At 39.5% G+C, this 23801-nt stretch overlaps 2 protein-coding genes across 2 annotated transcripts; both read left to right on the forward strand.

The window, feature by feature from the left end:
- The first annotated feature begins 193 nt into the window (after nt 1–193).
- Nucleotides 194–12291, forward strand: znf532 (zinc finger protein 532). Its single transcript, XM_044334547.1, has 9 exons — nt 194–931; nt 4085–6464; nt 6900–7081; nt 7970–8146; nt 8916–9078; nt 9350–9658; nt 9743–9855; nt 10598–10736; nt 10843–12291. Exons 2-9 carry the CDS (start codon nt 4116–4118, stop codon nt 11335–11337), a joined length of 3927 nt encoding a protein of 1308 aa, XP_044190482.1. The 5' UTR covers nt 194–931; nt 4085–4115; the 3' UTR covers nt 11338–12291.
- Nucleotides 12292–13993: 1702 nt separating this feature from the next.
- Nucleotides 13994–21935, forward strand: oacyl (O-acyltransferase like). Its single transcript, XM_044333846.1, has 15 exons — nt 13994–15296; nt 17033–17166; nt 17270–17348; nt 17440–17575; nt 17744–17944; nt 18265–18467; nt 18571–18673; nt 18790–18891; nt 19017–19182; nt 19267–19346; nt 19473–19583; nt 20326–20449; nt 20623–20809; nt 21199–21341; nt 21478–21935. Exons 1-15 carry the CDS (start codon nt 14897–14899, stop codon nt 21580–21582), a joined length of 2274 nt encoding a protein of 757 aa, XP_044189781.1. The 5' UTR covers nt 13994–14896; the 3' UTR covers nt 21583–21935.
- The last annotated feature ends 1866 nt before the right edge of the window (nt 21936–23801 follow it).

The raw sequence follows: 23801 nt of genomic DNA on the forward strand, positions 1-23801 counted from the left end.
TTACTCTTGTCTTGTTTTTTTTTTTGTCTTGCGCTCATCCAAACAACTTCTTTTTGTGCACTGTTGTTATTTTTGTGGCCTAATTTTATGGCAAGTGCAAGGGACCAGAACAGGGATTCTCTTTTAACCATGTCTCAACCTGATATCATATGATATTATATAATATTATGTGTTCTTCTTTAATCTATATGACAATATACACATAGTTTAGTGGGAAATGTTGCAGTGTTTCCTGGGAGCTGGGCTCCCTGCGCCTGCCTGTGTGTTTCTGAGGCCGTATTGCAGCACAAGGCTTTATGTTGGGTGACCGGAACCAGCTGAAACCGGTTTGAGGCAGACTGAGGGCTGACAGGAACAATGCCGTCTCTGTGCTCCACTGAGGGATATAGATAGTCCAGGCTACTCCATGGCGGCCCTTCACAGCTCAGCCACTAGCTACCATGTCACAGGCACAGACCCTGCCGCTGCTCGACGCCGGCTAGATGTCTGCGTGCTGTGCAGCGTGGCTCACACAGCGAGGGGAACAGGAAGATTTGGGAAGGGACGAGTGCAGGGGGACGTGGCTGGCTGGGAGTCTGTGAATCTGCAGCCTAGAGCCTGCCTCACACACACGCACACACACACACACACACACACAGGAGCATGATCTATCTGTCTGTTTATATGTCTGTGTGCTGCTAGTGGTGCAGAGAATGACTAAGGAGGATCCTTACCAGGACCACCACCACTTACCAGATCCTTGGATGTAACCTGACCCTGTATTCTGGGCCTTTGCCTATTTGTGAAGAAGCAGGACTTTTTTTTTTCTCAGGCAGGGTGGGGTGGATGGCTTTTTGTGGGTTAGTAGTGTTGTGACTGTGTTTGTTGCAGGATGGAAGAAAGGAAGGAAAGAAGGTTTGGCTAGTGGCTGGAGAGGGACGGAGGCAAGAGGGTGAGGAGTGGCTGATTCTCTTGCATGTTTCCACTATTGTGATTTTACATTCACTTTACTGAGATTGTAGATATCTTACTCAATGTGTAGATTTGAGGTGGTAATGATGCATGTGTATTAAACTGGAGTTGTTGAGAGGTTCTGTGTTGTGTGTTATTCATATTTGTCTGTATTTAACCTTCATTACTTTCTGTGTCAGGCTGCTCTGGCTGTCATGGCTGTGACTAGCTGTTCTTTCCACCAGGCCTTTCTCTGTCTGCTGCAGCCTCACACAGCTCAGCAGCCATTTTTTCCCCCTCACTGCATATCTCGCCTGCCCTTTTCCCTCCATAACATTTCTCCCTCTCTGTGTCATTTTGTTTGTTAGCTTCATCATTATAGCTATCCCATCATCTGGACTGAGGATTGTTGCTTAATGAAACCAAAGCTGAGGCTACAAGATATGGATCTTTGTGTGTATGTGTGGGTGTGTGTGTGTGCAGATGTGGTCGCCATGCATTTGGATCAAAGAGCAGCACTGGTTTAGCTGTATGTACAAGCAGAGCAGCTCCATGACTGTACCTTTTTGTCTCCAACATGCATAACACATACAGACACAGTGCATTTCATTCCTATCATCATTTATTTGCAGTGCTCACTATCAAAAAATTAAAGACTGGTTTGTTTTCGAGGAATTATAAAGTTCTTGTTTTTCCTGTGTTAAATAATATAAAACATTTTGCTCACAGAATTCACTGACATGAATAAACTATGGTCATTGGTTCTTTCTGATAAACTTGATGCCTGTACGCTTGAAAAAGTCCATCTTTAGATCTTCTCATTCCTTATACCACATTATCAAAAGCCATCTCTGCTGCCACCATGTTCAATTTACATTTCATATTGCATTCAGCTAACATGTTATATTCAGTGCCTGTCCCAGATAAGAAAAATACTCAGAATTGCAACTAAACTCATATATTATATTGTATTAATTATTTAGACCAGACCCATCATTCTCCTGATTATAGATCGTAAAATATAATATTCTAAAGGAGGAACTCTCTGATATAATTAGGACATGATGCCAGTCCTTGCATTTTCTGTCAACAGCTTTTCAAGAAAATCAAAAACGGATTTAATTGGCGCACTGGTATACTATTTGCTTTTGTTTAATTATAGCAATGCGAATCATGTGGTGATTGAAGAGTGAAACTGTTTTGCTGAGTACCCATATTTAATGTCATGAAAATGTCACATCTACCCCCCATGTAGACCAACGTGTGGTTCTACAGTGTTTCTCTCTAAAACAGATCAGTGATGTTATCTGATAAAAGAGAGAATGTGGCAGAAATAGGACTAACTGTACACACTAGTATGTACATACTATACGTCAGCTGGACTTTTTTTTTTTCAAAAGAGCTTTTCATCAGTGTGATGCACATTTTGATTTGAAGAGTGAGGAGAGAGGGCTCAGCTCTGTCGGCTCATGCATAAATGAAAAATCAAGCACCAGAAAGCAGTGACTAAGTCATGGTTAAAATGGTATTTCATAGGATGAGCAGTGTGTGGACACTGGCACACCATGTGGTAACAAATGAAATTGCAAAACTAAAGCTTGAGTTCTTGAGCCTAAAACCACCACAAATCATACAGAAATTAACAAAATATAGGCAACTACAAATTAGACCGTTCAAACACTAGATAGTGAATTCTGTAGCTTCTTTCCAAATAGTTATAATGAGCAAATAACCCTAAACCCTATACTTACCATCTCAGTCAACATTGTGAGCATCTACCAAAGCTGGAAATAAGTATAATGCCACAACATTATCATCAGATATACATTTGTGATAACATACTACTACAACTAGAGGCCTTTCCACTGACAATAAATTAGAGACCACCTTTATGAACTCAAGTTGGCAGGTATTCATTTTTTTGTAATAAAATGTTACTGACATTTTCCTTAGTCTATTGCTCAATGGCCAAACTTGGCAATACTGTCAGCAGTGTAGGAGTAGTACAAAAGTATTGTATATTGCCCTTCCTTTCAACAGCATCCAACATTTTCTTGTTCATGTAATTGTTCCTTCACAAATTGCCTAATTGGGCAATCAGTTCATGATTTTTCCAACTTTAAGAAATGTGTTGTGCAGCTGTTTCTATTACAGCCAACAGTCAACAGTCTGCAGTCTGGTAAATATGAATTGTGCTGTTAATAATTCATTCTGACTGGAATGCACATTCGCCCTCCCTCATCAAATAATTCCAGAAATTCAATTAAAATTTCTCCTTTGAAGAATGATTGCATGTTTGTTTTGGTTTTATTTACTGGCACAGACACTATTATTTCTATTCTTATCATCCAAAATGTCTGATTTTCTGCGGGATTACAAATTTTTGTATTGTTGCCTTCATAACCCAATGTGACACTCCAACTTCATCAAAACCCAACAGCCAAAATGCTGATGAACAGGATCATATTAAAATGGCATTAAACCTAAGCAGGTTCTGCTCTCAACATGAATTGCCTAGACCAAAAGAAAAGGTGGCATTTGGGACTAATGATAATGATGTTAGTGATTAAAGCCATTTGTCAATCACACCTTACCTTTGGAGACTGATGAGTAAGTCAAATCTTTTGCTTGCACAACGTATCCTAAGATCTGCAGAGAAAATTGCCATGACATTTATCAAGCATATTCATACCCACAAATACATGAACCTTTCCACTATGGAAACCACTATCTATGGATATTATTAGCTTTCATCTTGCACAAACATAAGACTAAAATGTCAACTTTAAACACAAGACACCTCATAGTCTAATAAGTAGATGAATGGCATGAAAAGAGCATTCTGCACCAGATCACAAAAGATCAACTGTATTGGTATATTGTGTTGAGAAATAAACCATTTTTTCCCTGTCTTACTAAATTATCCAAGACCAAAAGCAAGCAATAACTATACAAATTTGGTTACCTTTAATACATTTTTTCATCACTACATAATTCTTACTCTAATCAGATCAGAAGAGGTTCGTTCCAAAATATGATATCTTGCATAGTATGTTGAAGAACACATCATATCATTACATATAGTTTTTAAAAAATCTGCAGTTAACATGACTTACATTACTCATTATTCTTCTATTCCATCTGTGTTTTTCAGGTGATCTCCTCATCAGAGCAGTGGCAGGACCATGGGAGATATGAAGACGCCAGACTTCGATGACCTGCTGGCGGCCTTCGACATCCCCGACATGGTGGATCCTAAAGCTGCTATTGAATCTGGCCACCATGATGACCATGATGGCCAGCTCAAGCAACCCAATGGTGGGGTGACTACCAATGAAGACGACGCCCACAACTCTTCAACAGGACATGACGTCGGTGTTAGTGTCATTGTCAAGAACATTCGAAACATGGACACTAGTGAGCATGGTGGTGCCACATCAGAGAAGGATGGTCATTTCCACTCCCATCCCCACCCTCATTCTGTTAGTATTGGTAATGGACTTCATAATGGCTTCTTGCCAGCTTTACCAGCTGGTACTCATTACACCAAAAATGGATGGACAGTTCCCAGAGAGGAGGGGCAGCCAGTTAACAACTCATCATCTACCTTCAATCAGTTCAGTCCCATTTCAAGTGCTGAGGAGTTTGATGATGATGATAAGATTGAGGTAGATGACCCAGTAGAGAAGCAGGGTGGTCAGTCATTCTTTAGGTCCACTACTAAGAAAGAGGAGCAGAATCCCAAATCTCCTGTATCCTTGGACAATGTTTCTAAGCCCACAGCAAACGGAGACCTAAAACCAGACCAAAACAACAACAATGCCACTTTGGGAGGTTCCAAGTTTAATAAGACCCCTCAATCAAGTTTGCCCGAGGAGGAACCCAAGGAAACTGTCCTCAAGTCTCAAAGTCAGGAGTGCAAAGAGGCTGGAGAACCATCAGGGCTTGGTAATGTGTGCAGTATCTCCCAGATCAAAGCCAAGTCCTCTGCAAAACTTTCATCTTGTATAGCAGCCATAGCAGCCCTCAGTGCCAAAAAGGCAAGTGCTACAGACTTGGGTGTTTTGGATTCTTCTACAACACAGAAAGAATCCATCCAGGCAAATGAAAATCCTAAAGCTCCAGAGAAGCCACATGAGCAGGAGTCAGCCCTGGAGTTTGCAAAAAGACTGCTGTCAAGACAACCGGACAGTCCCTCTAGTGTCATCAGTGAAGGTAGCTGTAAAGGTTCCCCTGCCTCAAGTACAGACACCACCCCGGTCATCCCAAAGGTCAGGATCAAAACAATCAAGACCTCAACTGGACAGATCAAGCGCACTGTCACCCGAGTCCTCCCAGAGTTTGATCTTGAGGGTCTGAAAAAAGGAGACAATTCCAATAGCCCATCTGTCTTGGCTACAACCAGTGCAATTTTCTCATCTCCCACAAGGTCCTCATTGCCAACCACAGTAGTAGCTACCAGTGGAGGCCCTTCAATTGAAATCACCAAGCAGATGACTATTAAACCTGTGGCAACAGCCTTCCTGCCAGTCTCTGCTGTCAAAACAGCCGGTTCCCAAGTCATCAACTTGAAGCTGGCTAACAACACCACAGTCAAAGCAACAGTCATCCCCGCTGCCTCAGTGCAAAGTGCCAGCAGTGCCATCCTTAAAGCAGCTAATGCTATCCAGCAACAGACTGTCATGGTACCTGCCTCCAGTCTGGCTAATGCTAAACTAGTGTCAAAGACAGTCCATCTTAGTAACCTCAATCTTCTGCCTCAGACTGTGTCCTCTGCTGCCTGCGATCTCCAACGGGCCCTGTCCTCCTCCAAACAATCTCAGCATCAACAATCACAACAGCATTCACTTCCCACTGGCCATCCCTCAAAGAAAGTCTCCAGGGTTCAAGTGTTCACCAGCTCTCAAAGTTCTGTAGTGGATGCCTTCAATAAAGTCCTGAGCAGCATAAATCCTGTCCCTGTATATGTCCCAAACCTCTCTCCACCAACCTCAGCCTGTATCTCTCTACCCTCTCGTGGCTACAAGTGCCTGGAGTGTGGAGATTCCTTTGCTCTGGAAAAGAGCCTGACCCAGCACTATGAACGTCGCAGTGTACGGATCGAGGTCACCTGCAACCACTGTGCCAAAAGTCTAGTATTCTACAACAAATGCAGCCTCTTGTCTCATGCCAGGGGGCACAAGGACAAAGGAGTTGTCATGCAGTGCTCGCACCTAATCCTAAAACCCATCCCTGCAGATCAGATGATAACCACATCACCCTCATCAGGACCACCCAACATCACTGCCACCACCTCCACCTCTCATGCACAGGCACCCACTGGTCAAATCCAAGGAAAAGTTGCCAGCAGTGGGTCCCAAACTACAGTAATTTCAGCTCCATGTAGTGCTCCTCATGTGGCAGCCATGCCCTTGGGGGATGATGCATCGAAGCTCTGCAGGCACAGCCTAAAATGCTTGGAGTGTAATGAAATGTTCCAGGATGACAGCTCACTAGCCATGCACTATCAACAAGCACCGGAGTCCAATGGGCAGGTGTGTATATGTATGTTGTGAACTGCAACTTATTATGGTTTAATTTACTTTAAAGGATTCTAAATGGGAAAACATCAATTTGACTACTGTTAGGTGCATTGATTAACACAACATGGTGGGCTATGAAGAGCCATAAATCTTCTGTACAGTCTAATTTAAGTAAGTTAAGAGTTCAATTCAATCAAAACCCGTTTTATCACTTACCTCTAAAGTTACTGGTTTTAAGGTACTATCATGTGGATATCACTAGATGTAAGTGACACAATATGTTTTTTGTGTTTTTGCTGACCTGACCCTTTAACTTTATATGACAAGGAGGATCACACCATCCTTTATGTAAAGTTTAACCCCTTATATTCCAGGTGCAACAATTCTAGATCCATGATAAAGCACAATGACATGATTTTTTTTATTTCCTCTTCTCTGTGATTATAGAAAACCTGCACTATCTGCCAAATGCTTCTCCCAAATCAGTGCAGCTTTCTGTCACACCAGCGAATCCACCAGCACAAGTCTCCTTACATCTGCCCAGAGTGTGGTGCCAGCTGCCGTTCTGTCCACTTCCAGTCCCATGTCACCAAGAACTGCTTGCATTACACCCGTAGAGTCGGCTACCGGTCAGTCACTACTACTAGGCGTTATTTATTCATATTTGGTCTGCTCTTGTGCTGAGATAAATTTTTTTCTTAAAGTTTGAGAGCAAATTCATTCAGTTTTAATTTCCAAAACATTTCTTCCGGTGTCTGATAGTGAAATCTGACAGAAAACCAGAGAACGATATTTACCACTGAGTAGCATCCCTCCTTTGTAACTTAAGTGTAAGTGGCCATATTCTGACTTTAATGAGTCTTGCTCTTGCTTTTCCTTCAAAGTGCCACTTACAATGTCATTTTCTAATTACAGTTATTATTACATTATGTTTGCCTCAGCTTGACAATACCATATCACTGAAAATGATATTATTCACAATGAAACTTGTGGGGAAAAAATGGACAGTCACAATTACTACATGGAGACACCCAAGATCCAGGCCATTAAAAGCTGAAAACAATTATGCTTCAATTATGGACCCAAGGCTGATCTATCAAAATTAAAATGTTGTCTAAAATGTTGCAATGTTATAATTTATTTGCATTCTCATCTGTTAATGATATTTTTTAGAGCGATTCAAGTGTGGCATTGTGAAAATACAAATGTGACATTATATGGCATCTTTTTATGTTTTAGCTGTAATTTAAACTTGCAGAACATTACGGATTTTAACTCTGAAATTCAATGCCTCTCTGTCTATAACAACCTAAAGAAAAGTCACTGTCCTTTTCTGGTTATACTCTGATGTCACCAATCAAGAAAATTATAAAAGACAATCCTAAATTAGAAATGGCAAAGTGCTTCTGTCAGAGGAATGAGTTAAATTGACTTTCGCTGAGTTAAAATCTCATTTAAGTCTGACTTTTGCAAATCCTTACATTTTTCTCTCCTGTCTCCTTCACTTCTCCCTCCAGCTGTATCCACTGTAGTGTGATCTTCGCTGATGTTGCAACTCTTAAGTCTCACATCCAGAGTAATCACTGTGAGGTCTTCTATAAATGTCCTCTTTGCCCGATGGCCTTCAAGTCTGCACCTGGCACACACTCCCATGCGTACACACAGCATCCAGGAGTGAAAGCAGGAGAGCCCAAGTAGGTTGTCACATGCTGTATGTACAATCAAAAACACTGTAAACACTGATTTATATGATTTATATAATGTTATACCAACCAAATCTATTGTAATTCAATATTCTGTTAAAGACAGAATTCAGCAAAGTGTATTGCACATTTAGAAGTAAAGTTTAAAATGAACAGTATGCAATATATACTTTATGCACACACATTTTCCTCAAAGAATTGCCAACTGCACACATACACATCAACACACATCTACGCACTCTTCCTTTCACACATCTAAACACAATGTAACTTAATACCCATGTCCAATTCATTTTTCTGAGGAAAATCTGCTTGCTGCTTTGTCAGCAGGATTTGTGGGTTTTAGACATGGTGGCTTTACTTGGGCTTGTTTTTTTCCACACAGCAACCTTTCACTGACTTACATACTGTCCATCTTTAGGCACTACTGATGATTCAGGTGTTCAGGGGCAGGTGTTTTTGTCTGATGGCAATGAGCTGGACCACGTATTTCCAAATACCCTGATCTAAAACTAAAAGTTTGTTTAGAGATACAGGCATTGGTGATACACATGCCTTTCCAACAGATTTGGATAAAGATAAATGCAACTGTTTATTAATGGCTTCATGTTTTGTGCAAAGAAAAAGATACTTTAACATTTGCTTAAAAATAAGTGGAATTTATCTAAACACTTCAGTTTTCACATTTCTTTTCTTTGTATATAAATTAAGTCTCTTATATCTTGCAGCAAACTCAGAGTGCTTTTTTTCTGTCTTTCAGGGTGATATATAAGTGTTCCATGTGTGATACCGTCTTCACTCTGCAGTCCCTGCTCTACACACACTTTGACCAGCACATCGTCAACCATAAAGTTTCAGTGTTCAAATGCCCCGACTGCTCCATGCACTATGCCCAGAAACAGCTCATGTTGGACCATATCAAGGTATGCATGGAAAGCCAGTCATTTCGAGGCATTCTTGTTAATCAAAGCCACTTTTTATATCCCACCTTAGTTGATTAATGAATCTGTTCTAAACATTTTAATTAACATTTTTTATTAATTAATAGTGACACTAAATTACTATTTTAGTTTTCAAAGTTTTCAAAGCCAATCAAATAAGTTTGCTCTAGTTGGTTTAAAATACCAGCACTTTATAAAACTTAAAATGTACACAAAATTTGTATTTATAATTCCACGTGTGGATCCTTTGCAGGCTATCCATGGGACCCTGAAGACCATCGAGGGTCCACCAAACTTGGGTATCAACCTCCCTCTCAGCGCCAAGCCTACTAATTCAAACAGCACCAACAGCAACGGCCCCAGTAATAACAACAAAGATGGAGGAAATCTCAATGTTCGAGATAAGGGGGAAAAGAGGCCTTCACCTTCACCGCTAAAGAAAACTAACTGCTCAACCGACCTCAAGAACCCTCCTGGCTCAGGATACACATGTGGAGACTGCAATACCCTCTTCGCTTCCAGGGAGGTCTTTGTGGCTCACATGAGGCGCGACCATGGCAAGGTGAATGTCTGAAACGGAACACATAACATGTTCTTACTCATCTTTATTTCAGGTATCTTATCTATTCTCCCTCTCATATTTCAGATACTGAAGAAGCACCCATGTCGACAGTGCGACAAGTCCTTCAGTTCTTCCCACAGTCTTTGCCGACATAACCGTCTCAAACACAAGGGCCTGCGTAAGGTCTACACCTGCCCGTGAGTACACATACTGATCCTTAAGGGCTCCGCGTGGTCCCCGCACCAAATGCAAGCCATATCCTCCACAGCTTCGTGCACACTCTCTGCAACAATTAATTTATACTCAAGCAAATTGTGTTTTTGTGCATGTGGGAGTTGCCAACGTGGACAAATTGGCAAGCACACAAGTTGCTCCTGCAGTAAAACGTTGCACAAGATGAAACTTTCACAGCAGCTGCATGTTGCCATGAAGCACATGTTATTACTTGTGTCCTTTTCCTCTTTGTCTTTAAAAGAACATCTGGTTACAAGTGTGTTTTTGAAGGAGGCGGAAAAGGAAGTGATGGCTCGGGGGCTACAAACCAATGAGCCCATAATTGCAGTTGGCGTGACAACAGACCATGATGTTTCAAATTTTAAGAGGTGTACACTGGATACTTGTGGCAGCCGTAATTACGCAATTACAAAGATTCACAGAACAAAAGTCCAGTGCGAAAACCATGCATGTTCTTGTCCATGTGGGGGTTGCATATAATTGCAGTTGGCGTGGTAGCAGAGCACCAGTTAAACACTGGATCCCTGCATCAGCTTACACTTCACCTAGCTTAAATACAGTACACTTCAAAGTGAAAATCTTCAATTGTCTTTTATACTTGTTTACTAAAAACTGCATGCAAATGTGCATATGCAAATAAATGAAGACAAAATCAGCTTGCAAGGAGTTATAAGTTATAATTGTTATTTTTTTGCACTTTAATAGGCACTGTCCAGCTCTCAGTCAGCCGTTCACTAAAAGAGTGCTGCTGGATCAGCACATTCAGCTGATGCATGGAGTCAAAGACCCAGAGGGGAAGACTGCAAACTCTGATAATATGGATGTTTTACCTGACAAGGAAACGGTACCGTGGCAAAAATTTGCAAACATACATTGAGTCATTTTACCTTTCAAGTGAATTTCATAACTCTGCTGTCATTTCTAACCCATCCTTTTAATCTCCTCTTCAGACTCTCAGCCCCAAGAGGAAGCCACAAGAGGATGAGGGGTTACACTCCAGAGGCTCTGACTCACAGCCGTTGAAGAGGCTCAAGGTGAACATCCTTAAAGTTCACAAGTGTGCCGTCTGTGGCTTCACCACTGAGGACATCGCCGCTTTCCACAAGCACATTCCCCAGCACAAGTCTGATGGCTCGTCCTACCAGTGTCAGGAGTGTGGCCTCTGCTACACCTCCCACCGCTCGCTGGCCCGACACCTCTTTATCGTCCATCGGCTGAAGGAGCCGCAGGGTCTCGGCCGATACAATGGACGGGGCAAGGACGACGATGAGAGTCAGAGAGAGAACCAGTTAGATGTTACAGATGAGAACAATGACGGGACACCAAATACCAAATGCAAAGTGTGCGGGAAACTGTTTGAAACTGAGGGAAACCTGAATACTCACATGAGGACACATGGGATGGCGTTCATAAAGTCAAAGAGACTAAGCGCGGCCGAGAAGTGAGAGGGACACACTTTTTAACCATTCCATCTAAAGCAAAATGTTGTAGTTTGTAAAACTTGTAAACAACTGTGGTTATACTGTATATACATAATGTACATGTAGCGTACTACAATATGTATACAATATACTCACAAAAATATGTAATATACAGAATGTCAAAGTCACTTTATGTGTCTTTAAGTGAACTGAAGATAGTTTTTTGTATACACATAGATGTTTCTATAGGCCTTGAATAGATCTTTTTTATAGAAGAGCTTTTTATTTTAAACTGTTTCCATTGGTGTCTTCTCACTAGGACTAGAAAATGTATGGATATATTGTTGTAATGGGATTAATCCTCATACAGTCAGCAGTGTTCTGAATTTACAATGCTGCTAACGTCCAACGAATGTCTGAAAGAAAAAAAAATAAACATATACAAACATTTTGGGAGCCTGAGGTTTCCCCAGTACAGGTCACACCTGACATCTTCTATTTGTACTTAAAAGTTGAGAGGAAGATTGGCATCAAACATTCTTTATTTTTTAACTAACATTTATCCCTTGGCTTCTCTGTTACAATACAACCCTGGCTTTGTTCTCCTTTCTAATACATTCTGAAACAATTGATCCTAAAACTAAATCTTTGCATAAATATGTGAGCGAAAGCTTACATTAAACATCAAATGACTTCAGGACAATCAGTTGAAGATGAAGCCTATTTTCAGCTGCTTTTCGTTATCGCCTTGTCCAAGTTATTATCATTTGCATATCAAATGAACACACAACAAAAATTGAAAATGAATAATTTTGAAATTAGTTTAAAGCTCCTGATTTTGTGAATAATTATGTCAAACACTTCACATCAAAAACAGATGTCTCCTAAAGAAAAACATATGGGCCAAAATTTTAATTTGCTTTTTAAAAAAGGTATCTTGTAAAGGTGCGTGAAACTTTTTTATGTTTCACAACGTCATTCCTGTCTTAATATATATATATATATATATATATACACATATATATATCTATATATATATATATGGCAGCTCTTTGTGATTAAACTCAGTGTTTATTTACCTGAATATTTAGAATATGAGATACTAAGCACTTGCCTTTCTTTTAACAGCAGTCTTCTTAACAGCATATTACAACTGCCATTTCAAGACAATGTTTTTGTTTTACTTTTTACATTCCTTCAGTTTGTGGTTCTTTGGTTTAATGTGAAGTCATAATGAATGTTTATTGACAGGAATTGCACTGGGATTAACATCTAAACTGAAGAAAAACTTCTAAGAATGTAACCTTGGCTGTGAACCTGAATGATTCATACAAAACAACCCAGTGCAGTTAAACGAACAATAACTTTGACATAAGAAAGCTGCCTCTAAGATTGTTTCCCATTGCTTTCTTTCTTCCAAGCATTTCTAAAATCCATCATTCACTTTGGGACAGTAGTTTTTCTATTCTGACAATAAGACTTTAATTGTTTTGCGCTGTAAAACTGCATGCGAGAAGCAGTCTGTGAATTGTTTGTTGGTTAGAATGTGTCTTGCTGCTGCTGCTGCTGCTGCTGCTGCTGCTGCTGTTTTTAGAAATTTCTGATGCTCGTGTACAACGCTGTTCTTTATGTCAATAAAAGATGAAACCTGCCAAGGGCGAGATCTGATGTCGACTGCACATGAGACATCAGCTCTTCCTATGGAAATATAACAGAAATCCTCTCATGATCATTCATGCTCATGCTTGCATAGCGCTGTTTTTGACCTCTCCCAAACCTTAAAGCTGCACTATTCAATATCTTTATGGGTAGATGGATCAAATGACTATGTGTAATGAGAAAAGGAAGAGAATTAGAAAATTATCACTCCACTCTGCAGTTGCCATCAGCTCTACTGAGTGTTTTTGCATCTTTAAGCTCATAGTTTTGGTTTTTCTTTACTGTTTTGGTTTGGTTTGGTTTTGTGGTTTTGGTTCAGTCTCACCACTCTCATTTCTTTATTTATTTTTGCTGATGTTTTCAGCAAAAACACTCTGATAAATCCACTGTTGGACAGACAAAGTTAGCGACTAGCTGGTGGAGCATTTAGCAGCTTAAAAGCCAGACATTTCCTTCAGGAGTTGGTATAGATGAATACAGAGCTAAAAGGAGAGTGGATATAAGATTTCAATTTGTCAGGTGACCTGAAACATACCTCTAAATAAATGCTAATGTTTCTCCGTGACTGCTGGATGTGTAGACAGCTGTTTGCTAACATGTTCACTAAACAACTTTATATGGTGATAATATGTCAATGTTGTGTTTACAGCTTGTTTTGCACTGACACCAAGGGACCAAAAAACAAGGAATGCTTCTTTTTAGTTGTTTAGTTAGTTGTTGACCGCATGCAAGACACATCCGGGTTCCCCAGTATCTAAGTCCTATGCTTTGCACACCCACCATCCACCTCAACCACACTTCCTACATGGTCTATGTCACAGAACAATTTAATACATTTTGGGCTGGAAAGAAACGTTGGCAGTGAACATAATCCGGGGCACAAGTGACTTTTGTGTTACAACATATTTTGCAAGATGATTTAGCAGTTTGTAAAGATATTTTTTTAGGAGACAGTAAGTAAGTAAAGCTTTATTTATATAACACTTTTAAAAACACGCAATTACAAAGTACACACACAGGAAAAATATGAACGAATAAATAAATAAAGCAAAATGAATTACAATATAAAACACAGCACGATGAGAAACAGATCAAACTAGAAAGAACAAAAACATATGACACAGCACACCACAGCACAATGAGAAACAGACCAAACTGAAACAAGTAAAAACATAAGACAGAGATGGAGATCCATAAAAAGGCTTGCAAATAAAGATGGATTTTTAGAAGCAGTTTAAAACAGTCCAAAGATTCAGATAATCTGAGGGATTGGGGAAGATGATTCCAGTGTTTGACAACAGCAGGACCGTGGCAATTAGAGTTTTAAATATTTTCACCACCAACAGGTAAAAAAATGCAACAATGATAACACTTGTACCTCTTTTCTAACTTCTAATATGATGATGCTTTATAAGAAAAGTACAAAAAAGTAAGTGTAGTAAAACAACTCACTCTAACGACTTCCTTATCGTAACTAAAACAGATGGTCAAGAGCTGTATAACAAAGCAGTTATGTCTTCTCTTTGGCATGAACACAAAAATTTGAATTGAAATATAACTGCATCATAAAGTGCGTATGTTGTGTCCCTTCCTGTTGCCAGTCATAAAAAGTCATGGTCCTTTATGTTGGTTTTTCAGGACAAGCTCACCCTCTAGTGGCCAAGGCTGATTTTATTTCAGTTACTGGACTATCTGAAGTGCAACTTATCCCATCATTTAACTTGAGACAAATGTTTCTAAAATGTAATGTTTGAAACTGTGTAGGTGAGGTGTTCCAGCTGTGTGTGTTGGTTATTTGAGGCTATTTAAAATGTGCATGAACTCACAGGAAAGATCAAATATAATTAGACTGATATTATTGTAAGTGGTACCCTGCACTGACTTTTCTTAAGGTGTAGCCATCATTAAGTCTCGCACTCTAATTATGTTGATCCTGAGTGGTGACATCACAGCCTGGGTCTTTTTTGTCAGCCTCTCATCCTCATGTAACCGAATCCTTTTCACACCTGATATAGAAAACCAGGTGGGGACGATCCACAGTTTCCAGGGCAGTTTTTCAATCCAGCCCGTGAAAGATGAATTTCATGCAAGGTTCTCCTTAATGACGTGTCCTCTCCTATGTTATTTAAAACACCTTCTCCACCAAAAAGATGTAGTCAGTCCTATAATGGCTCTGGGTTGGGTGGCGTTGCTTCTGTTTGCAGGTTGTAGTGCAGTGCTGGGAAAAACACAGGCCTTGAATGTGTCTCAAAGATGTATAATGGATACCGACACTTTCCTCCAAGAAATTAACCAGGACAGGCCACAGGAATATGCTGTTCTCAGTAAGTGTTTGACAGCCTTTTTTGTGTGTTTATTTGTAGTCACTTGTTCATTTGCAGTAAGTTTAAGGCAGCGGTGGTTCTGGCCAATTTAAATTACAGGGGCCAGCTGTTCTATTAGAAGGGCCAGTTAAATGAACCCTAAAGACAAAGCGCTTATTTTAGCAATGTAGTGATTTAGAAGCCAAGTCAGACAGGCCATCTAAATAAATAAAGTATAAAATAGGCCAAAGATGTGTCATTTTATCAACAACATAAAAAAAATTTAAAGTCTTTGCTGTACCGTTCCACTGTGTTGTAATGCAACAAACCAGATGGCATTTAAATGAGTAAACTTTTAGACAACAGCTGCAACTAAAGATTATTTACATGACTGATTAATCTGTCAGTTATTTTCTCGATTAATCATTTAGTTGTTTGGTCTACGAAATGTCAGAAAAAAGTGAAAAATGACTGTTTTCCAAAGCCCAAGGTGACGTCTTCAAATGTTTTATTCCAACCAACAGTCATCATAGTCATCATCATTTATCATAAAGGACTAAATAAACCAGAAAAAAACACATTTGAGAGGCTGGAATCAGAGAATTTGGACATTTTCTTCTTGAAAAAAGACTCAAAATGATAAATCATTTATCAAAGCAGCTGCCAATTAATTTACTAGTTGGTAACTAATCAATTAATCAATTAATCAATGAATCGTTGTAGCTCTAATTCACATCAAAAAGAAACAATGCACATACACATGTTCCTTATATATTTTCTTTGCTTACAAAATACAGTAGTAGCTTGTTACAGGTGGAGATCAATACAAAATACTGAAAGGACTGAATGTTAAGAATATAAGTTTATGCTCAACAAAAAGTATCAATGCATGTATCAAATACATGACTTACACAGTTTTTGTCTCTATGTCTGATGTACAAATATCACCTACAAGGCCATAGTTTTGTACTTACTTATTACCGCTAACAATATAGCCCAGCTCTTGCGGTTGGTAATTAAATTATATTAACTTTCTATTGTTTGTTGTGACTGGCTTCAAATTTTACTAGTTAGTACTACTTAGTTGATTTCCCAGAGACATCTCTCTCTTGACAGCCTAATCAAAGAACTTCACTTGTCTTCTGTTCAGTAAGGGTGCAGCACCACTTTTGACCACACAGACTGACTGATATTGACCAGCAGTTGCAACTCAGAGGGGCGCTGCTGTACTCATTTGAGGCAACTTGATGAAAAATGGGGATGAGATGACCTCAACAACGAAATAAAAAGTGTCTGTTTTGAATGTGACATAGAGAATCTTCTTATATTTATCTTATCATTACAGTGATTTTGAATATAGAGGGAGCCCTGTATTGGCTTGGATATTGAGAAATAAGCACGAGTAAAAATAGGATTTCTTGCTCAAATTGGTGATATTTATTTATTTTCAGTGAAAAAAATTCATTTCAGTTTTTGAGTATTATTTTATGTTTACATTGTTTCAGCCATTACATCGTATTGTAAAGTTCAGTAATTGACATAAATTGAAAAATAAATTTGTAGCCCCATTTTCAGGTCTGACAGGATGTCGAGAGTTTCAAGCTGTGAGAAGTTTAAATGTAATTTTGAAGAGAAAAAAATATTCATTATGAATCATGGAAGCAGATAACACACTTACTTTGCAATCATAGTCATATTTTTTCTTTATTTGTACTTGTGTGCGTTGCTTTGGGGTGCTTTTGTGTGTGTCATGTCAGTGTATGACGCATTTGGGAAGATGGGTAGCAATGTCGAAGGAGGTAACGCCAACCAGCCTGGCTTGCTGCAGCAGTGTCGCTCTGCCCACAGTCCCGCCTTCTCTGGACAGTACTGCCAAGTGTTCCTTAAGCAGGTAACAACAAAAATTGCAGTTGTATAAGATAGAATATCATCTTGACAATTAGATATTAAGTGACAAAAAGGAGATCTTGAACAAAGCATTTTTACTCCCATAGGGAACTTTCCAGTACTTTGTGGGTATTTGTGTTCCTGACTCCTGCAAGGAAGAGGAGGTACAAACGCTGGTGCTGTATGGTCAGTGACTTTTAAATTACTCTGGATACATCGCAGTATCATTCAGTCATTCCAATATTTGTTTTGTCTTACTTGTTTCATCTTTTAACAGGGAGATTTCGGTTTGGTCAGATGTCCCTCATTCCTCCTTTACCTCCCATCCTGGTCAATCAGTCCACTCAGGAGATGATCATGACTCACTGCTTGTCTAACACCATCGCACCCGATGCATCAGATGTCACCTGCCTGTCAGTATCTGACTGGGAGTTTACCTTCTCTACTGTCTTATCTTCATGTGTACTTGTAACTCGAAAGTGCCCTGGGCTTCATCTCAGGACCTCACTTGGCTTTTGTCTTTTAAAAACTTAATGTTCAGTCTGAGTCTTCACCTAAAACAGAGACCTTTTCTCCTGCAGGTTTGTGTGTTGTGTAATGGTAGCAATTCCTCTTGCTGCTACCCTGTTCACAGCTATAATAAGGTGGCAACGGAAGAGAGAGGTCAGTCCAACAGTGGAGTCTTCCTGTTTAAACTCTGGACTCAACCTTTATGGAACCATGAAGTCCAATGGCTCCTCTAGTGGCGAAATGAATAGTAGCACATCAGAGGAAAATAGTAAGTACAATCGTAATTAAGATTTTTTTGTGTGAGTGTATGTTCCCACACATTTTCCGAAAATATTTACCAGATGATGAAGACAAGTGTGATGCTCTGATTGGAAGATCATCCACAGAGTGTAGATGAAAAATAAACCTAAAATTTTGAGGCACGACAGACCTATAGTTAAATTTTCAATAACCAAATATCAAGGTACTGCAAAGGTGCAAGAAAATTTCTCAAGTGATGTACTAGTGCAGCTGCCAAACCCCCTTTCTGCAGATTTTGTTTATATTCTCAGACGTTACCTCATTGAATAATGTCTTTTGTAGACAACGCCAGCCACAGATCACTGTGTTTTCCTCGAAGCTGTGTGTACCGGTGCCTTCAGGTGTTCTCTCTACAGACTACCAGCCAGGGTGTCTTAAGCACCTCCTCATCCATCCCAGGAGGAGGCTACTCCTCCCTGAATGGCATCCGTGTTCTCAGCCTGTTCTGGATTATATGTGGACACTCTGCACAGTTCCCCGTAATAAACAACCTGGGTATGACAGAGCTATACTTGCCTACTAAAGACTCACTCACACCTGCATGTTCAGTTACTCACATATATATGTGTTCACTTATACTGCCTTATCTCTATTGTAGATAACTACAAAAACTGGAAGAAAACAGTTGAAAGCAACCCTCTGTATGTGTTTACCATCAGTGGGCCTGTTTTCCTGGCTGTAGATACCTTCCTACTGCTGGGGTGAGACTGAAACCACATGAAGTTTAAATCAGTGGTGGATTTCATGTAGTGTATGTGTAAAAATACTTATTACTGTGAATTTTAAGTTGCTGGTTCTAACAGCTTCTGTGTTTCAGGGGTCTGCTTAGTGCCAGGTCTCTGCTGGGCTCCATCCACAGAGCTGAGGACAAACTGAGACCCAGTTTGGTGGCCGACTACCTCTTCAAGAGGATTAAAAGGTATGATGGTGCATCAGTTTACAAGATGAAGCTCTTATAATCTGTGTAATTGTTTTGGGAATAAAACCTAACTTAAAAGTCCAAAATGATTAAACCAGTGTTTTTCTGTCTTTCCTTTGCCACAGGATTCAACCACTGCATCTGTTCATTATGTGTCTAACTATTGGCCTTATCTCTGTGGTCCAGTGGGGACCCTACTGGTTCCCATTTATAGACACATTGATGGATTGTAAGACATACTGGTGGGCTAACTTACTATTGATTAGCAATCTCCTCCCAGTCCATGAGATAGTAAGTTTAACCAGTAATTTAGACATATGGTAGCTCTATACTGACCTATATTTTTTAACATTTTATTTCCCAATCTCTCCCCAGTGTGTTCCTTGGACATGGTACCTGTCTCTTGACTTCCAGTGTTATGCCACCACTCCTCTACTGGTCTATTTCTACAGACTGTATGTCCACATCCTTTCATATGATTCTAAAAATATTGCAAAATAATTTTAGTCCTTAGATTTCTACCTATGAGACAAAACTCTAGTTTTGTAATCTTATCCATCCTATCTTCTGTTCATTATCAGGAACAGAGGTGTGTTTGCAGTTGTAGCAGGGAGCCTCCTGCTGATGACCACATTGGCTGGTGCTGTTATAACCGCACTTCTGCAGTTGCCAGTCTTCCAGCCGTCTACACTGTAAGATTCAGTAATGGTGATCTAGTGTTAATGCAAGCAGCTTAGGAACCACATATATGAAATGCAAGGAGAGGCAAGTTGATTTGTAAAGCACCTTTCAACAAACAGGCAATTCAAAGTGCTTTACATATAACTTAAAGGCACTCAGAAAAGAAACACAACGCAATGTAAAAAGACATATAAAATAGGTTTAAAAGGGGTAAAATAAAATTGAAGATACAATAAGGTAAAATAGAATGAAACAAATAAAACAGGAAAATAAAAATTACAGTGCAGCAACTGTGCAGTGCAAGATATGAATAAATAGTCCCATATTTAACTTAATAAAAGGCAGTGGCTCAAGTTTTCTGGGAGTTTTTTTACAGATGTGTGGTGCAGTGAAGCTGAACGGTGCTTCTCCAAGTTTAGTTTTGACTCTGGGGACAGTAAGTAGACCTGTCCCAGATGCTTTGAGAAGTGTGGAAGTGTATTTTGGCCCTGAATCATTCAGTGCTTTACACACCAGCAGAAGTATTTTAAAATCAATTCTTTGACAGACAGGAAGCCGGTGTAAAGATCTGAGAACTGGAGTGATGTGATCCACTTTCTTGGTCTTAGTGTAAGGTGGCTTTGCTGTCAAGTAACTTCTTTACTTTGTACTTTAAATATAATGTGAAAGAGAATAAATGCTGTCAACTAAACATTTATTTTCCTGTTATCCAAATTGTTTTTGGTTTTATGTGTTTGTTCATTTATATTGCAGGACATCTGAGAATTATGTCTTGTATTACTATGTGAAACCCTACACCCGATATGGGCCATTTTTAATAGGAATCTTGACTGGAATATACCTGACAACAAAGAAAAATCAGCTGCTGAAGCAAAAGGTGAGAACATCTGATGCAGATCTCACAGCATCACTTCACACAGTCGAATCCTTTTTTAAGTAAATTTGAAAACAACATACAGTATGTTCTTCTGTGATACTATGAAGCCAAACATACAAGCCACTAAGCTGCCGCCACACTTATGTGCTCACCATGTCTTGCTGTTGCTCCAGTGGCAGGCAGCACTTGGTTGGTTCTGCTGTCTGTCTCTCATGGCTGTGTTGGTTGGATTGGCCTACATCCTCAGGGAGACCCCAGCCTATCCATCGGTGCCACATGCCCTCTACCAGGGACTGCACAGACCACTCTGGGCTCTGGCTGTAACCTGGATCATACTGGCCTGTGAGGAAGGTTATGGAGGTAAACCAAGAGCAGGAAGACCAAATACCTTATTCAGAAAATGGCATTTAATATTCAAAAACTTAAAAAAATATTTAAATGCATTTTAACTTCAGAAAAAGTCTTGTTGAATGATTGCTACACTATAATATCAGCTACTTAGCAAAGCCAGAGCTACAAGTGGGCATACTTCAAAAATAGCAATGCTGATATGATAAAAAAAAAAAAAAAAAACACAATTTGGAGTATTAAGCCTCACCTACTTCTCTGCAGTATACAAAAACAAATTCATTGTTTGGTTCAATAAATATGGATACAAATACAAATGGTAGCACATCTGCACATCCCTTTTTAAGTGACATGTGAGTAATGACTAGACTGTGTTTCTCATATTCTTTCTCATTCTCCAGGCTTCATCCAGAGCCTCTTGTCATTGGGTTTCTGGGTTCCTCTTTCCAACATTAGTTTTGCCTGCTATCTGACACACCCTGTCTTCATCATCCTCTACATCGGCCTACAAGAGACCCCGATCCACTACACAGATATCAACTTTGTAAGTGCTTTCCACAGCCAATTTCATTCCATTTCATTAAGCCTCATGCTGAGATGTTTAAAATTTTACCATTATTTGGCTGTGTTTCTTTATGCCCTTTTAAAATCAATGTATATATGTCTGCTCTCTTTTTTAGATGTACCTGTTCCTTGGCCACCTGGTGCTCACATTTGTGGTGAGCTATGTGTTTACTGTGCTGGTTGAGAAGCCTTACCTCCTCCTGAAATGGAGCAGTACATAGAAGACCTATCCAGCTATTAACATCCCAAATCCTTTAATCTGTTTGTTTGTGCCGTGTAAGCTCTGCCAGTTCCTTTGTTCCCATAATAAACCTATTTGTTCCTTTTTTTTAAAAAAAACTGCAGTAGGTTTTTTACTGTGGTTTGCTAACAGGGTTACTATTCCTATAAAGTAACTACTATTATTAACAGTTTGCAGAGGGTTGATATAGAAAACGTTTTTGCAGATCACAAATAATTGCTTTGAAATCAACACATTACTTTCACTGTGATAATAGTGAAAATGTTACAGTAATACCAGTTTCAGTCAACTGCGCCCATCACCAGTAATACCAAATCAAATCACATCAGTTAGGTCTATAGTCCTGTTGGAGAGTAAAAAAGTTGTTTGTTTGTTTTTTTGCAAATCTGAATTATTTTTCAGGTTAATGGTTTCACAAATATATCTAACACGTCCTCCGGATAAATCAACATAATGGCCTATACCTACAGTTTAATTGCAGGTGCAAATAATTGTGGATAAATGGGGCAGCCCTGTCTTGTTTCCTATAGGATTGGTTATGATTTTATTCAATTTTAGAGGTAGGAACTGAGATTACAGCAAAATACGTAAAGCACCGGCCTCTTGAGGAGTATATAGACTGGCTATCTTCTGACTGACCCGAAGCTTATCTTATTCCCCTGCCATCCTTCCTCTCCTTTTAACATTTCTGACTGTACAGATAACTTGGGCCATGTTTTTTTACTGCACCTTCCATGACAGTGAGTCAGAATTTACAAGTGTCACTGACTCAGCTGATGAGATTATAACAAAGGTTTCCAGTTTCTTATGACGCTAAAACTCTTGCCTACGTTTCCAGTCCAGCACTTGAGTTATGCAGGGCATGTGCTCTGTTGTACATTGTTGTTATCAAGTTGGGTAATGCTTGGTGAACGGCCTAAAAGAAATACCTTGATCCCTCTGCTGCTTATTATTTATACTTATTACTTCATCCACAACTCCCATTGTTCAGTGAGCTTTAGGTCCATCCATCGGGCCGACGTCTTCGTGCTCTGAGTTGAAGTATTGTGTACTATTTACTGTAGATGTCTTTCATGTGCGGACTGCTTTTGATTGTTTAATCGTGTATGTTCATAAATTTTGTGCCCTCACTGCAAACCAATTTCCCTGTTGGTTAGAAAAGTTAATCAAGATCATCATCATCAAGAAACTGCTGTGAAGAGGTTTACAGGTTTTTAAACATCTCCTCTGCATAGCATGTTTGACACCAGGATGGAGATTTTTAAAAAATGATATAATCTCTCCTAGAATTTTAAGCCATAATTTCCAGTTTCAGCGCTCACTTTGCTTATTTGAATCATGTTAGTAGTTTTAGACTACGATGTGCTCAGTGGTGTTAGAGTAATGCCAATGCTATTTCTTTCACAACACTTAATGGAGATGTGTTTCATAAGTTAAGCTGCTATGGCACTCTTGCCTTAATTGGTCCTGGAAAATCTTCCTTTGACCAACTCGCTCACGCTCCCACGTAAACAAAACGTAGCTGTGACGCACACTTCTTACATGTGCAGCACTGTTTTCCACCTGCCCCGGTTCAGGGAGTTTTAGGGAAGGAGTACAGACGCCAGGATGAGGCAGACTGTGCAACAACATGGTGTAAAAATATATCTTGCTTTGGTAAGACGACACTTCTCTCTCCATGACTACATGATTCCACAGGGCTACGTCCAATCTCAAACTCCACAACAACATGCTCAAGATGGTGTAACATGTCTGTGACTGATAGAGCATTTTCAAATGTTTTACAACTGTTTCAGCCGCTCATGCTGCCAGATACGTTTTATATTTTGTAAATCCATATTTATACCTGTATGTAAAATATATAAAATATACTACTGTACGCCCGCCACAGAACACATAAAGTGGTTGTTTTTAAATTTTCTGATTATTTTTTGGCTTGCAATGAATCTCTGTGCTGATTACTTGCTGTCCAACAGTCTGGTTGACATCTACAACCCATCAGCTGTTCCCTCCAGAAATCGTAAATGTCTTGTTTCTGAGAAGTCGCACAGCCACTCACATGCACAAGTACTGTACACACACATATGTCCTTTAACAGCTACATAATAACAAGTCCTACCTTATTAAAGTCTTGTCTTGGTGACTCAGTGAATGTAATGGTCAGCCACATTGACATATATTAGAGTTAAATATGTTAGG

Source organism: Thunnus albacares, chromosome 18 (assembly GCF_914725855.1).
Source record: "Thunnus albacares chromosome 18, fThuAlb1.1, whole genome shotgun sequence".
NCBI lineage: Eukaryota > Metazoa > Chordata > Actinopteri > Scombriformes > Scombridae > Thunnus > Thunnus albacares.

Excerpts from the sequence above, each read along its gene's own strand:
- znf532 (XM_044334547.1), top strand. The coding sequence starts at position 4,116 with ATGGGAGATATGAAGACGCCAGACTTCGATGACCTGCTGGCGGCCTTC. Across the intron at positions 7,082-7,969 it reads ACCCGTAGAGTCGGCTACCG|CTGTATCCACTGTAGTGTGA; the intron begins GTCAGTCACTAC and ends TTCTCCCTCCAG. Across the intron at positions 9,856-10,597 it reads CGTAAGGTCTACACCTGCCC|GCACTGTCCAGCTCTCAGTC; the intron begins GTGAGTACACAT and ends GCACTTTAATAG.
- oacyl (XM_044333846.1), top strand. The coding sequence starts at position 14,897 with ATGTTGATCCTGAGTGGTGACATCACAGCCTGGGTCTTTTTTGTCAGC. Across the intron at positions 18,468-18,570 it reads CCCCGTAATAAACAACCTGG|ATAACTACAAAAACTGGAAG; the intron begins GTATGACAGAGC and ends TCTCTATTGTAG. Across the intron at positions 19,347-19,472 it reads CTGGTCTATTTCTACAGACT|GAACAGAGGTGTGTTTGCAG; the intron begins GTATGTCCACAT and ends GTTCATTATCAG.